Raw genomic sequence first — 14805 nt, 5'->3', positions numbered from 1 at the left:
CAAAATTAGAATTCACATTGCAGAATCCAAGAAAATAACAGTTCTATACTACAATTTTTTTTTTCTAGGAAGTAGAGAATAAGATTTTCATACTGCTTTGCAACTATCAGTGATGTACAGATGTTTCTGTCAACAAAATAAGCATAAAATTTGAGGCTGTGCACACATCTCTGACTTGTTTCTTACTGGCTATATTATTAAGTTGCATTTCTACCCCAGTCAGGTGTGAGGTGGGGTAATCAATAAAACAGCAGGGTGTGCCCTGCCCTTATTCTTGCAGTGTGTGGTCCATCTGGCATCCTGTGAAACCAGGAGAACAGGTCAGGGGTGAAAGGGGGGGAAACAGGTAGGAGATCTTTCTTTTCAGAAGAGTCCCTTCTCCCTCTCATCTAAGCAGCTCGGAAATTCTCAAAAAGATAACTAGTTCTTACATTGCATGAAAGATGAAAGCTTTTTGTTGTTTGGTTTTCTTTTTTTTTTTTTTTTCTTAGAGGTAGAAACAAGCAGCAACAGTGTTTATTCTGCTCAGCAATGCTATTTTTTTCTCTCATTTTTCCTTCATTATTCTAACATCTGTAAAGAGTATTGTTTAGACTTTATAACTTCTTAGTTTTGCTCTACCCAATCTAATTTTTTCTTTTTAAATTTGGAGTACAATTTTTAGAGGGACTAAAGTGCATGAGGAGCCTGACTTTAATTTTTGTAAGTGAGCTAAGAATCAGAGTCTTGTATGACAAGTCAGAAAAATAGAATTAAAATGGCTGACTTTCTGTTTCTTTTTCTCCCTTCTGGAAACAATTCGACTTTTTCTTCTCCTGCTTTTCTTTGATGAACCAGGAGTTTTAGGTTTTTTTGCTGGGGCCTGTTAGCTCTGGAGTCCATTTTTGTGTTTCACTTGATAGCAATTTATTGTTTTGTTGCTCTGTCCCCTGGGTTACACTTACTCATTATTTTGAATCAAAGGCACTATGCAAACAAATAAAATCTAATATAATATAATATTCTACTCTAATGGATTCCTTTCAGTCTGTCTTGGCAATCCTATTGTTCCTATCTTTTCAGCTCAAGCAATGACATCAAGGTGGTTGTTGCCCAGAAGGGTTACTGTCTCCTTTGCCTCATGCCTATGTACAATGCCAAAGAAGGGTAGAAGTCATTGCTGGCTTCCCTGAGAAAGTAATTTGTAATGTGCAATTGGTTACTTTTCAGATCCAGAAGTCAGTAACCCATGATAGATTATTATTTGAAGTAATAAGCTTACCGTGGCTAGACCCTGTCCCACTAATATAAAAATATGCCACAGAAAATGTTTGACATGATCCTCTGCAGCACCTCTCGGTTGTGTAGCTAATACTTACAAATTGTGTTTGTCTCTTAAATGTGTAACTGTGGCTCTTGTTTCCTACATCTTCATTGCCTTTGCTGCTGGTGCTCTTTAGACTCTTGTTTTATTCAAGTAAGGAGCAAATCATCTGAAATTTTGCTGTATTTAAGTTTTCTAATAATTTTTTCTTTTTATTTCCTTGTTTTAACTGAGTTTGTTTCTTCTCTTCTGAAAAATACTAATTGCACATAATAGCCAGTGTTATTTTCCTAAGCAAATAACAGAATATTTTATTTTTCTGTGACTTAAATGTCTTAAAGAGTTTTTTCTTTTTTTTTGGATCTTCTTCCTGCAAATCAGTTAGTTTTTATTTCTTACACATTATATATTCCTGTCAGAGTGCTGAGAACTTAAGGTACAGCAGCTTCAATAAAATGCAGCCACCCTTTCCATGCCCTCCACTCCCTCTTTCCATAGCATTCAGGCATTTGACCCTCATCGAGGAAGGACATTTATCACCAGCACCATCTAGCCATCTGTTAGCATATTTGCCCTCCCTGGTGCACGTTCCTGTAAACGGAAGCATTATGGATCGCTTCAGGCTTATAACCCACGTAAACATCTGTGAAGGGTGTTGATGATAACTCAAGGACTCATACACAGGAGTGTTGCAGTTCATAATATGGTTAAAACAGGAATCACAAATTACTCTTGGTAATATTTTACTTTCAGTATCTCAGAAGTGTTTCATTCTTTGGGTCTGTACCGTGGTGCAAATGTCCGTGCCTTGTTCCTGCACTCAGGGCAGACCTTGTGTAGCACTGAAGTATAGGTATAGGTACAGCATTTTGTATAGCTTTCCAAAGTCTCAACACAGTAATGACCACAGGCAGAGAACTGAAGTGCTTGTTAGTGGGGTTTAGGCTGTGAAATGTTGCAAAGGTAAGTGCACAGTTCTGAGGCAGAGACTCCTTTGTGTGTGCAGGAGCTGGTCTGCAGCAGCCCCAGTGTGTCCATTTGTGAATGGCAGATTTGCCTGGCAAGGAGCAAAGTTTAGGACAATATTCAAGATCACATTTTCCACTTTTCACATTTCAGTGCCTTTTCCTGATTCATTCTTTCCAATCCGCAGCACCGATGGCTACTGCTTCACCATAATAGAAGAGGATGAGTCTGGTGGACATTTAGTCACCAAGGGATGTCTTGGATTAGAGGGCTCAGACTTCCAGTGTCGGGTGAGGAAGCATTTTCTGCCACAGTGTCACTTGAATTTTTGATAGTCTTCAATTAAAGTGCAGTCAACAGACATTGCTCTGTCCATGTTTTCCACTTCTTTTCCTTTGGCAGATAGTTGCTTACTGAGGGGAGTGCATTTATATCCCCAAAAGATGGTACTATAGATCCTCCTAATAATACCTCATGTTTTTGGTTTTGGCAGTGCTGCTACTAATAACATTCCCAGTCAGAGGAAGTTTGGATTTAGAGAATTGCAGTCTTAACATCACAAATCTCCATGCTAGCTAAAGTTAGGATATTATGTGATGGACTGCAGTAACATCTACATCTTACATGCAGTTGCACATTGGTTTGGGATTTTTGCTGCCAGATATTCCCTTCAGATACAGTGATCACCTGATGGAAAACAAGTATCACTGCAGGAATGGAAGGGGCGTGGAAAATAGAGCAGGGTGGCTCTGAGGTGGTTGCCTTTCCTCATGTCAGCCTAGTTTTAGATGAGTTTAGAATGGTTTAATCAATATGGCTAATGGAATGTATTTTATCCAGCTTCCCACTAGATCAGAAGCTGCAGCTAAATTAGAACATGCAGCAATTCCTGTATTATCCTGGCTAACCTATTTTGGATACCCATATTAACTCATTTTTGGTCTAACTGATGGATGTATGTGACTTTCACACTTCTGACTTGCACCATCAGAGAAAGTCAGTCCCTTCTGCAGCATTAAGGCACCAACAGGAGTAAGTTTGGAGTGAATTAATGTCTTAATTACCTGGATGAAGTATTGCTGGATACGCCGGTTGGCAGAAATCCTTACTCCACACATCCGAAGAATCTGTAGCAGATTGCAGTCCAGCTAGCAAGCACATCTTTCAGGTGCCAGAATGACAGTGTCTATTTACAACACGGGTAATTGCCTAAATTGCTTGTTGCAGGACACTCCTATTCCACACCAAAGAAGATCTATTGGATGTTGCACAGGCCAAGATTACTGTAACAGATACCTTCACCCTACGCTGCCACCACTGAAGAATCGAGGTAAGGGAACAAAATCCAGTCCTAAGCTGATCTTTTCCTGCTGTTGGTCCTTGTGCCTTAGAGAAAAATAGAGCACAGACTGAAGCACCCCTATCTAAAGGCATGTGATTAGAGATAAATGGCATTAAACAGTATTTCTCCATTCCTGTAGGATGTGTGTGGAATGGTGCTGATGCTTGCTGTTATTTCTGTTGCACACATGCAACAAACACAAGATGCATTAGAGTCACCTGATGCTGTCCCAGCACAGACTTGCTGAGCTATCAGAGATCATCTCAAAGACCTAGGCTGGACATAGCAGTGGATGACTATTGCTGTGTATTTTTTTAGCCTGATAATAAAATGGAATCCTCTCTCCAGTCCCTGTAACGTGCATTACTCTCATTCATAACTCCACACACAAGTTGGTCAGTTCAAGCTGACGCAAGTCTGTAAGTTTTTCTTATTTGCAAGACCTGATCATCCAGCACTAGCACAATAATGACTGACTAAAGTGTATTTTTTATGTGAACAATGTAGCTGAAAAAATAATGTAAGGTAAGAACTCACACAATTAAAAAAAAATATTCGAGCGCAAATGGGCATGTGTTAACTTACTAGATGCTGAGGCAAGGTTTTAGCATTTTTGTTTGTTTAAACATCACTTTCTGAAAACTGGTAAAACTGTTTTTGTCTGGATGTTCAGAATAAATTTTACAGAAGTGTATTCCTAAGTAAGTGTAAATTCATCCATAATAAACTCTTGGCATCAGCGGGAATTGTGGTAGTCAGCAACGAGTCAGTTCAAGGTTGCAGAAGAATTTATAATCGTGGTGTTCTGTGTTGAAGATCCAGATCGGTGCACAGATGCACTCTTTAATTTCACCAACAGTAGAGACTTACACGAATGCATGCTCAGAGAAAGCCTTCACTCATGTAGGCTGTTCCCTTCGGGCCTGTGAAAGTGCACAGATGGGCTGCAGAGTCAGGCCTTTGGAGAGTAGTATGTAAATACTTCACTGTTTACTAGCAAGGCATTAAGGCAGCGAAACCTCATAAAATTCTGACTTCCAACAGAAGAGTTATGTACTACTTTGTTGGTTTATTTAATTTTAAAAAGTTCTTTGGACTGAGAGAGAAGATCCAAAAAGTAGTCAATATTTGTTCACACTTACTTAGTCTTTCGTTAAATATCGGTTTGGAAAACACTGCCATGATTTCTTCTTGCTACTGGCTGAGTTTATTCTACATTAGGACTACTTAAAAATACTGAATCAGAGTCTAACACTAGACATCCATCTATTGGGATTTTAGTTATTTAGCTACGCTATCTGCTACTTATAAAGAAAGCAATGAACCAAGCTTATGGTAGTAGCAGAAGTTGTTTGGGTCAATGTTGGGTTTGTCCTGTGTGTATATAGGACATAGGTAAATAAAGTATAGGTTGGGAACCATGGTGTCAGAGAGAATATTTTTTAAAATAAAATTTCAGAGAGCTACAGCAGGGTTCTAGCTGTTCTGTGTTGCAAAGTTGACTGTTTTAGCATTACAGACAAAAGGTGATGTGGTCAGTCAACATTCTCAAAAGATTTTTTTTTTTTTTTAAAACAAGCTCTCACACTACCAGCATCCTGGGAGTGCTTTGTAGAAATGCATTTCAGGAACTGCTTGAATAAATGTGGCTGAACAGGGCTGAAGTCACCACATTTTAAAGCCTTAGGTTAATATGTCATTCTCAGTGCCAGGCCTGTTTTAATTTGTCGCTGCTGTATCCTAGTATGAAATCTCAGGAAAAAAAAAAAAAAAAAAAAAGCCATAGTTTGAACCACAAGCCCTCACTGCAAATAGGTAAAAATATTGTCTACAAATACATGTTACTGCCAGTGCCCAGCACTGTGGCTGTGATCATTGTTTCTACTGGAAGCATTTAGATTACGCTCTGGCAGTCTGAGTAATGTTAGCATTGTATATCAAATTTAACATAAACTATAAGTTCAGAGAAAGAGAGGTGAACTTAAAAACAAGCTTCTTGGAATAACCTTCTGGCCTTCAGGGTTCTATGAAAGATACGCATGCTCCTCAGCATGTAAAAACCAAACAGAAATTTGGCTTCTGATGAACTCACATCTGAGGTGATACCTCATGGGAAACAAAGTCTAGGGCGAGCATGCAACTGCAGGTCAGAGGCTGCTGAACTCAAAATTGACCTATGCACCAAGGTAACAGCTACAAAGGCAAGTGACTTGTGTTCTCTAAGTGCTTTTCCAGGCCTGGCATGTGCTGCAAGGCAAGATTTATGCCACACCTTACCCTTCTCCTCTCCCTGCTGGAAAGAAAGGAGGACCACATGCGTGAAAATGAGAGCTAGAAAAATTAACACTGATCAAAGCACGACTTTTTAAGTAAGATGGAAGAAACAGCAGCTAAGCCTAAGTTTTGAGCTCATCTTGGTACAGAACTACAGGATAAAATATCCCAGAGAAACCATTAAATCCTTGTGCCAGCTGTCTTATTAAGGAAATGAAAGTCATAATTTGGTCTGATATAACACCTCTGCTTTAAACAATAAAAGATATTCCTGGAAATCCCAGCGAAAGCACAGGCTGAGACCCGTCAAAAGGAGAAATATGTCTTTACTGATTTAGAGCCTATATAAGCAGAAGTGGTGGTGCCACCGTGTCTGGCTCCCTGCCTGTATAGCTAGTGATGAATGGGCAAGGGAATGATTGGAGGAATGATGGGGTTTGATGTGTGCACACAGTCTCCACGCCTCAGATTTCACTGCCTTTTCTACTTGGATAGCTGTAGCATTCTGAGCTGAAGGGACCTGGGGTGGGAGGAGAACCTCCTCTCCCTTTGATATGCTGACTTCTGAACCTTCTGGGTGGCATTTTCAATGCACTCCTCAGCGTGGTCCCGCTGAAGACAGTGAGTGAAACGAGTGGTAGAGAAGGGGGAAATTGCAGGAGAAAAATAGAGAGGCTGCTTGGTCTTGCCGTGCTCCCTGCTGTCACCAGCCCGCACCACTGTTTTCCTACATCATGGAACTGTTAATGTGCTTTTTTCTGGGCTCCACTGTTATCAGCCAGCCAAGGCATGTGAAGAAGCCTCCCAAACCTACCGTGTGTTTGTTTTGCACTTCCCACACCGCTCACTGCTGCCTCTGTGGAAGCTGCTGCTTATTCTCATAACCCTGCTGCTTGGCACCTTGCAGTTCCAAGTAACACAGCAGTAAAAAGCACAGCACTGGACTTCTTAAAGGGCAGAGTACTTCCATCGCTACACTGGCACTAACTGGGACCCACCACAGAGCCCATAACCAACTCTCAAGGCAGACTCACAGCTGAGCTGCCCCGTCCCTCCTCCTGCTCAAATACTGTAGGGAAAGGGAAGTTTGTCCTGCTGCTCTGTGGGGAACAGCCTGGGCTGGAGGAGCAGGAGAAGAAATACAGCCTGGGTCAGGGCAGCAGAACAAACAGACATTGTTGGTGTAAGGATGGGGGCTTGCATTTAATCTTGTGTTGTCCACACACACACCAGCAGGTTTATGAAGTTTTCAAGTTAGGCAGCAAATGAAATCCTGCCAAAATGCTTTAAAAACACAGGAAGTGTTTGAAAGGTGAGACAATAGCTCACTTACCATCAGTATTGCCTCTCAAATAGCCAAATAAATAGAAAGGCATATGGAACTTACTCTGCCCTCCTGTGAGAGCCAGTTGCATGCCTGTGCTGTGCACAGTGAACCACTGCTAAAGCTGTGTTGGCATGGGGGACACCACCCACCACAAGAGGGTCAGCTCTGCATCTGGTCAAGGTCTTGTTTACTGCTCCCAGCAAGGAGATCAGGACACGTTCCTTTATCCTTTATGTCTTTCATGCTTTCCTTACACTTGCTTCACATAATTATATTTGGGTGCCCAAAAATTTTTGCAGTGTTGGAGCCTGAAGTTCATCTGTGAGCTGCACAGTACTTCCAAAATGCCTTCTGGCCTCTGGGAGAACCAAACTGCATTTATTTACTTTTCTGAATGGCAGAAGCCCATTAGAAACATTGAGCATAAGGTTTGGATCACTTAAACCCTAAAAACTGTGGGAATTTGATTCAAGATTTCAGCATGTTTATCATCCCTCTCCAAATGTACATACTCTTGTACACGCCCAGGTAGCGTGAACAGCTTCACGGGCAATACTGTATCTCCAAAAATGCACAGATTTCCATGGCTTTAACATCTAGCAGAAACAAGCCTAAAATCTGAGTTGTTCCCTCTCTGTTTGACATCAGCTTTCATTACTGCTAAGCACAGAAGCTCAGTTTCCTTCACGCTGTACTGTGTGAAGTGGGAGAACCCTTTCTGTGGGTGGTTATCCGGGTTTCTCCCAGGTGTGGAATGCCACTTTCTGGCCTCTGTGCTCTGCTTATTCATCTGATGGGCTGTGACATCTGAAACTGTTAGAACCCACACGTTTTAGAAGGAGGTGGTACTGACAAAGGCTGCTTACAAAGCACAAACCAGAGCCCTCAGCCCTGCCCAGCTGCCATCACCTTCACGAGAGCTCTGGATTCCCCAGTGGGCTCTCAGTTTTGACCCACAGCCCACTTGGAATGGCAGGCCAGGGGTGAATCTGCTGTGGCAGGCAGAAGGATGGGCTCAAGGGTTTTCCTGATAGACATCGTGTCAGTGTCCCCTTTCACAGGCATCAGCCCTGTCCTGAATGTTTACATTGTCAGTGCTCCCAGAGCAGGTAATGGCAGGTTAAAACATGACCAGTGTGACTGGGAGGTGTGTTGGTAGATAATCTGTGTTTGTAGCGGAAAGGAGAAGGAAAGAAATTGTTCAGGAGCAAAAAAAAAAAAGGAGAAACTGGATCTTTAAAATAAAAGAGCCTGAGAGTAAAGTAAGAGTCCCTTAGGAATCTCCTGGTCTCATTACCCTTGTAAATCTGAAACATAATAACATTGTTCCAGGACCAGTCAATAAGGATAGATTTCTTGCATTCTCCGATATGTCAGGCATTGGAGTGAAGGATGCAAGACAGCAAAGCTGGAAGTGCTTCAGAAAACATGGCCCTCATTTGCATTATCCCATTTTTTGGAAGGGTGGTTTGTGTATGTACAGGCTGAAATACTATAATTTTGAGGGTCTGAGTGGCAGGGGAGGTTTAAAAAAGAATAGAGCTGGATGTCTTTGTTTTTCAGCAGAGAAGCATGCATGAAGGTCAGACTCGCTTGCCTGAGCTGAGAATTTAAATTTGCAGATTAATGTTATACTTTAAAGGAGAATACAAGTCTCTTGTACAATGACTGAAACATTTTAATAGTTTTTATGCAGCAGCATTTTCTACAAGTTATATGACACATTTTATTTTCAAGGTGTTTTGCAGAAAAGCCACTGGAGGGATAGTTTTGCCCACCAGCATAGGAGGGACTTGCTGGCACACAGGGCTGCTATAGAGCAGATGGAGAAGAAAATTCTTGCTTAAAACAGGATCTAAGAGGCAAATTGTTTTGTAATGGTGGAAATAATACACTTTCAAGGCCTCTCATGGCCTGCCTTGTTGGAGGTTGAATGGTCTGCTGTGTCTTCCCTTCTAGAATAAATGTAGTTGGTGTGTGTTGTTGTTGGGTTTTTTAAAAATCTACTCATTAGAATGCTACTTAATCTGAGTTTTTAAAAAGGCAGTAATTCTTGCATGTCCTGGCTGATCTCTCAGGTTAAGACCCAGAGCTACAGGTCTTGACTGATTTTCATTCAGAGACAAACAGGGAATTACAAATCAAGGCAAAGTTTTGCCTGAGTGAGGACTGAGAAAACAAGTAGGGTTTTGGAAGTGTCAGTTCTGTCCTGGTCAGTGAGAGTCAAAGAGGAAGCCCACAAAATGCCTGGGGAATCCAGGGGTATCCTGTAAAGGAATTATGAGGAAAGAGCGGAAATGATCTTGTGCTCAATGCACTTCTGACATTGACTTTATACCATCTCTCTTTCTAAATTTTCCAACTTTCTCATTTTTTAACCCCAGACTTTGCTGAAGGAAACATTCACCACAAGGCCTTGCTGATCTCAGTGACTGTTTGCAGCATCCTTCTGGTGCTTATCATCATATTTTTCTACTTCAGGTAACTAAGGAATATTTTGGCAGCTTGTTAATGTTCCTCTCAACATTTATCTTTTTATAGATTTAGGAAATTGAAAAAAGAATGGAAGTGGACCTTAAAGAAAAGAAACGAGAAACTGTTATAATGAAAAAAAGTGTATTTTATTCATGCTGTCCACAGGTATACTTGTGTGACATATTTCATACAGAATCTTTCACTCAACATCCTTAAAAGCCATTGAGGTAGAAGCACAGATTATTCTTTATTGAGAAGGCCAAAGGACAAATTTTATAGGGAAATTTTTGTAAGGGAAGTATATCTAAGACTCATAAATTTGTTTATGTGGTGAAGACCTGATCACAAAAAAAGAAGAAAAGACAGGAATGACAGTAAATGTGTCTAGAATGTTATCATAATCTACATATTTTACATTTTAATAATTTGACACATTTTTTACATATTCCCAGATTCCATGACTTTACCTCCTCTGGCTCTTGAAAATGCACTGCAGACAGTAAAATAAAGTTACTTACTTAATCAGTGTATTAGACATATTAAAGTTTCTGAAAGGAAAGCATTTGGTTGCTTTGCAAATTTACCCCAGACTGTATGGCCTGTGAAAGTTCTACTTAGAATTTTGATGATGAAAACAGTTGCTAAAAATAAAATAAAAAATTTTGGCCAGCAAGTCCAGTGTATTCCTCAGGGAAGCAGAGAAATCTGTTAGTCTATAAATGAAGGAAACGTGAAGGACATGTGCATTATTGCACATGTGTTCATTGTATTCAAAACTCATTTCGTTTTCGTGTAAAACGTCAGATACAAACGCCAAGAGACGAGGCCCCACTACAGCATCGGGCTGGAGCAGGATGAGACCTACATTCCCCCCGGAGAGTCCCTGAAGGATTTGATCGAGCAGTCCCAGAGCTCAGGCAGCGGTTCCGGGCTCCCTCTCCTGGTAAGGAAGCAATACTAGTTTAATGCACATTTCAAAGGCAAACATCTGTAGAGGGAGAAGAGGCACAAGAAATACATTTACATGTCCTCAGTTCTGTTTTTTTTAGTTTTTATTTTTTGTTCTTGTTTGTTTGTGGGTTTTTTTGTTGTTGTTTTTTTTCTGTGAGGAATGACAAAGGTAAGATTTAAACAAGGAGAGCAGCTGCTTTAGAAGCAGGGGATTTTTTTTCATGTGAACTAAGCCAAAAAAGGTTAGGGTTATTTTTCTACCCCAATTCATTTCTTATTTTAGATACTGAAATGAACAGGGTCTATGCCTTTATTAATAGTCAGCTCTTTTCAGCTCGGCAGGGGGCTCAACGAGAAGCTCACCCCCACTGTTGTAGCTTCTCCGGTAGCCGAAGGGTGAGCAGGCGTGCAGAGTCTGTCCCTGGAGTCTCCGTGGCACGCTGGTAGCTGGAGGTGAAGAGGCGTGCAGTCCGTATCTGAAGTCCCAGCAGACTGTCCTCTGTCCTTTCTCCTGGCACACTGGTGGCCGCAGGGTGAGGGGATGTGCAGAGCCTGCTGCTGAAGTTCAGCAGCAGCTGTCCCTCTCCTTCCCTCCTGGTAACACCAGGAAATGTCTGTTGCTTTGTGCCTGCTTCCCACAGCCCAGTCCAGTCTGGTTCCTCTGCAGGTTATGGTGACAGGTCAAACACAGACTAGGGATGGGGTTCCTTTTCCCCAACCAGCACACCCATCCAGCCCCCTCCACTGTGCCCATCTTTTCCATTTAGGCGTGTTTTTCATCCCCAAAACCCCCTCCCATGATTCCACTGGATTATTTTCCATCCAGGTCCTAGTGTGGGTGGGGTTGTAGGTGATTCCCAGGAGCAATTAGCTAATTAACATTTCAATGTCAGTACTTAGCCCAAGCCAAGTGTCCCAGCCAGGCTGTTTTGTTCATTACAGATACCATATGGTAAGTACAGGCTAAGAGAGCTCATGGAAGTAGATGAAGATTTGCTCCAGTGTATAGGACAGCACCTGGCCCACTGATCTTGTTTTCTTCCTTTGTATGTGCAATGCACAATAGTATTTCAAACACTGACACATTGCCTTTTTCTAAGGGGAACTGTAACTTGTCAAACTTGGAACCTTTTTATTTGTAGGCTTCACTTTGCATTAGGAAGTCAAGGGGGATTTTTTTTTTTTTCCTTGTGGTATGGCAATCTTAAAGATTAAAGGCACAGGGATGGAGGTTATGATTATTTCTGAACAGACTCCAGGATTACTAAGCCTGCTGAAAAGGCAGAATGTTCTGTGGTAATATAGTGCTGTTCACCAGGAGATTTTTTTTTTTCTGGTAGGAAAGAATTGGTAAAAAAGCTAGGTTACATATTTTAAATAAGTGCCTCTGAGAAATTGGAGGATTTCATTTTCATTTCTCAGAGTGGATGCGTCCTTCCTGTCTTCCAAACCCATTAGTTTGTATTGACACTACTACTACAGGTGTTGTCCAGCTTCCAAGTGCCATGTATTATCTCTCTGGTTTTTGCCCACACATATTTTTTAAACACCCCGAAGAAGACATTAAATGGGAAGTTTTATATTTCCTTAGAAATGAAGCAACAAGCTCTGTCCTATCCCATGCCAATGTCCTTCTAGCACCCTGTAGTAGCTTTGGTTTGCTAATTTGAAATTTTCTGGCCAATGGAAAGGGAGAGATCTTGTGTGCAGTTTAGGACCATTCATAATGGGTTTCCAGTTGATTTAATTGTGAGGAATTCTTCCTTTTTTTGCTTTGGGGTGTGGTTGTTTTGTTTTTTGGTGGTGTTTTTTTTTTTTTTTTTTTTTTTTTTGCATAACACCTGCCTCATCAAGGTCTTCATCTTCACTTGTTCCAATTACATTAAAAATGTAATAATTTAGAACAAATACAAGGAACGTGGTTGTACTTCTCAGAGAAGATGTGTTTCCCCGTGTGGGTAGCAGGTGCCCTGGGGCACTTCACAGCAGTGCATGGCTCAGTCCTTCATCCCAGGATCCTAAAAAAAGCTGGAGCAATGCTGGTTATGACTGCATGTTCTTTATGCCTTCCTCTTTCCCAGTGAGCAGTTTGAAGGAGGGATCTGTGCTCTCAGTGCTGTCCCCAGGTCTGCTCCTGTAGTGGGTGGGAAAACCAACTCCTGCTGCTTAGCTGCTGTAATGGCCAAGGCGACATCCCAGCTGTGCCACTGCTCCATGAGGCAGAAACCATCCAGTCTTTTGTCAGTTCACTTCTCTCAAGCTTGGAGACTTTTCAGCCACTGGACCAAGTGTTTTTGCTCCAGGAACTCTTCCCCCCATCTCCCCCTTGCTTAAAAAAGACACATACAATTGTTTTTATAAGTAGTGATTTTGGGTGGAAGAGAAGAAAATGGGTCTTGCACTTGGCAATGGATGTTTGCTGCATTTCCCAGACAGCTGGAACCACTGTGAGCTCACCAGAAATGCACAGAGTGATACCTCTGGGCCCATGCTTGAAACAAGTGTATGGAAGGTGCCTGGCAGTAATACTGTGGTCTTTCTTGTGCAAGAGCGTATTTTTAACTTTGTTTCTTATGCAAAGACTGAAACAGCCAGGGTTATAATTTCAGGAAAGTAACATGCAAATTTAATGCAAAATGTCACCTTACGCTAACCAGTAATGTTTTTCTTCTGTGTAGAACATTTATTCTAATGGAAACAAATATTATACCCAAAACAAGTATTAGCCAAGAATTTGTCACTATGGCATTCAGCAAGTGCTCTTTCTCCTGACTTGTCTGTACCTCTGACAGAAGAGTTTACTGCAGGTCAAATGCTGCAAAATGGTCTGTCTGAAAAGATTGCTGAACTATAATTTGGTCTCTACCTTCTCACATTTTTTTAATCATTTCCCTTCCAATAAACTTTGCTTTTCAAGGGACTGCATCCAAGCCATAGGTATGAATTCTCTGTTCAAAATATTAAATTTACAAAAGGTTGGTCTGTCTAAATTTTCATCTGCAGTAGCTGAACACGTTTAGCTGAATGCCAGGAAAGTAGAAATAGTTGGTAATTGGATTGTTTCCACTCAGGGAGATGAAAGAAAAGGTCATGTAACCTTACCTGACTGCTTACAGAGCTCAAGCAGCAAGATACACAGATATAAAAGAAATAAGAAACTCCCAGCCCTGCTCAGTGTAAATAACTCACACGAGTACATCATTCAGCATGCTTATGAAATCATTTCATCCAACAATTTTGATGAACCTATTTGTTTTAGAAATCATAATTGGTTTATGATTCAAGAAGGAGCTGAATTCCTTAAAATAAAATAAATTGCTCCTAGGAAATAATTTGACCAGTTCTAGCAAGACAAAACCAGGTTAAGGCCTTTCACATAGTATTCTGCCGCCTGAAAACCCATAACAGAAATGTGTTTTTCATTTTCCTAATTTAATTTAATAAGGAACTTTTCATCATTAAGTATTGTAATTGCATGTACTTTATGATGCCATTACATATATTTACACAAATTAAGTTATTTGATGTAATTACATTATTGTTCAGGATGCATTTTAAAAATGGGCAAAATAGAAAGCAACAATGCTAAAATGACATTACAAAATGTTACAGCAAAATTCCAATGTAATATAACTATTGTTCAATCACTATATGAGAGTATAAAAGATAAATCAATTTTAAAAATTAAGGCTAATCTCTATTGTTGGTTTTCATTGATGTTAATAAGAAATAATGGCACTGAAGCTACCATCCAGAACATCTAATAGTACAGTGCAGGGCTGGAAAAAGGGAATTGTGTTTAAATGACACAAGAAGAAAAGTGGGATATTTGAAATAGCTTTGCATAAATACCACTGTGCATTTTCTTTCTTCAAAATTTTCAGTATGAAAACCAGTGGTTCACTTAAAAAATAAATTATGATAGACCTGACCTTATAGGTTTTGAGTTTGTCATTGGAGGCACAAGCATGCCACATTCATAGCAGTCCTGCCTGGCTTTCCCAAACTGGTGGTTTCCACTGGACCTCCCAAGCAGTGCAAAGGAAGCAAATTATTTTAAAAATTCAAGTTTCGCTCATTTCTGTCAGCCAAGATTGCAAAAATGTTTTTGATTTTATGAAATGAACATGACTTCGTAGGGATTCGGTTAGAGCAGTTAGATTCACT

The 14805-nt window shown here is 40.7% G+C and overlaps 1 protein-coding gene across 12 annotated transcripts in view; it reads left to right on the top strand.

Moving 5' to 3' along the window:
• Positions 1–14805, top strand: part of BMPR1B (bone morphogenetic protein receptor type 1B) — a 230980-nt gene that overhangs the window by 205707 nt on the left and 10468 nt on the right. For all 12 annotated transcript variants that reach the window (XM_072928572.1, XM_072928568.1, XM_072928570.1 and 9 more), the window contains 4 exons: positions 2457–2559; positions 3497–3599; positions 9597–9693; positions 10492–10630. In XM_072928572.1, coding sequence (XP_072784673.1) covers positions 2457–2559; positions 3497–3599; positions 9597–9693; positions 10492–10630 — 442 coding nt within the window. The remainder of the gene's footprint in view (positions 1–2456; positions 2560–3496; positions 3600–9596; positions 9694–10491; positions 10631–14805) is intronic.

Source organism: Taeniopygia guttata, chromosome 4 (assembly GCF_048771995.1).
Source record: "Taeniopygia guttata chromosome 4, bTaeGut7.mat, whole genome shotgun sequence".
Taxonomy (NCBI): domain Eukaryota; kingdom Metazoa; phylum Chordata; class Aves; order Passeriformes; family Estrildidae; genus Taeniopygia; species Taeniopygia guttata.
This window is presented reverse-complemented; position numbering and strand designations above follow the sequence as displayed.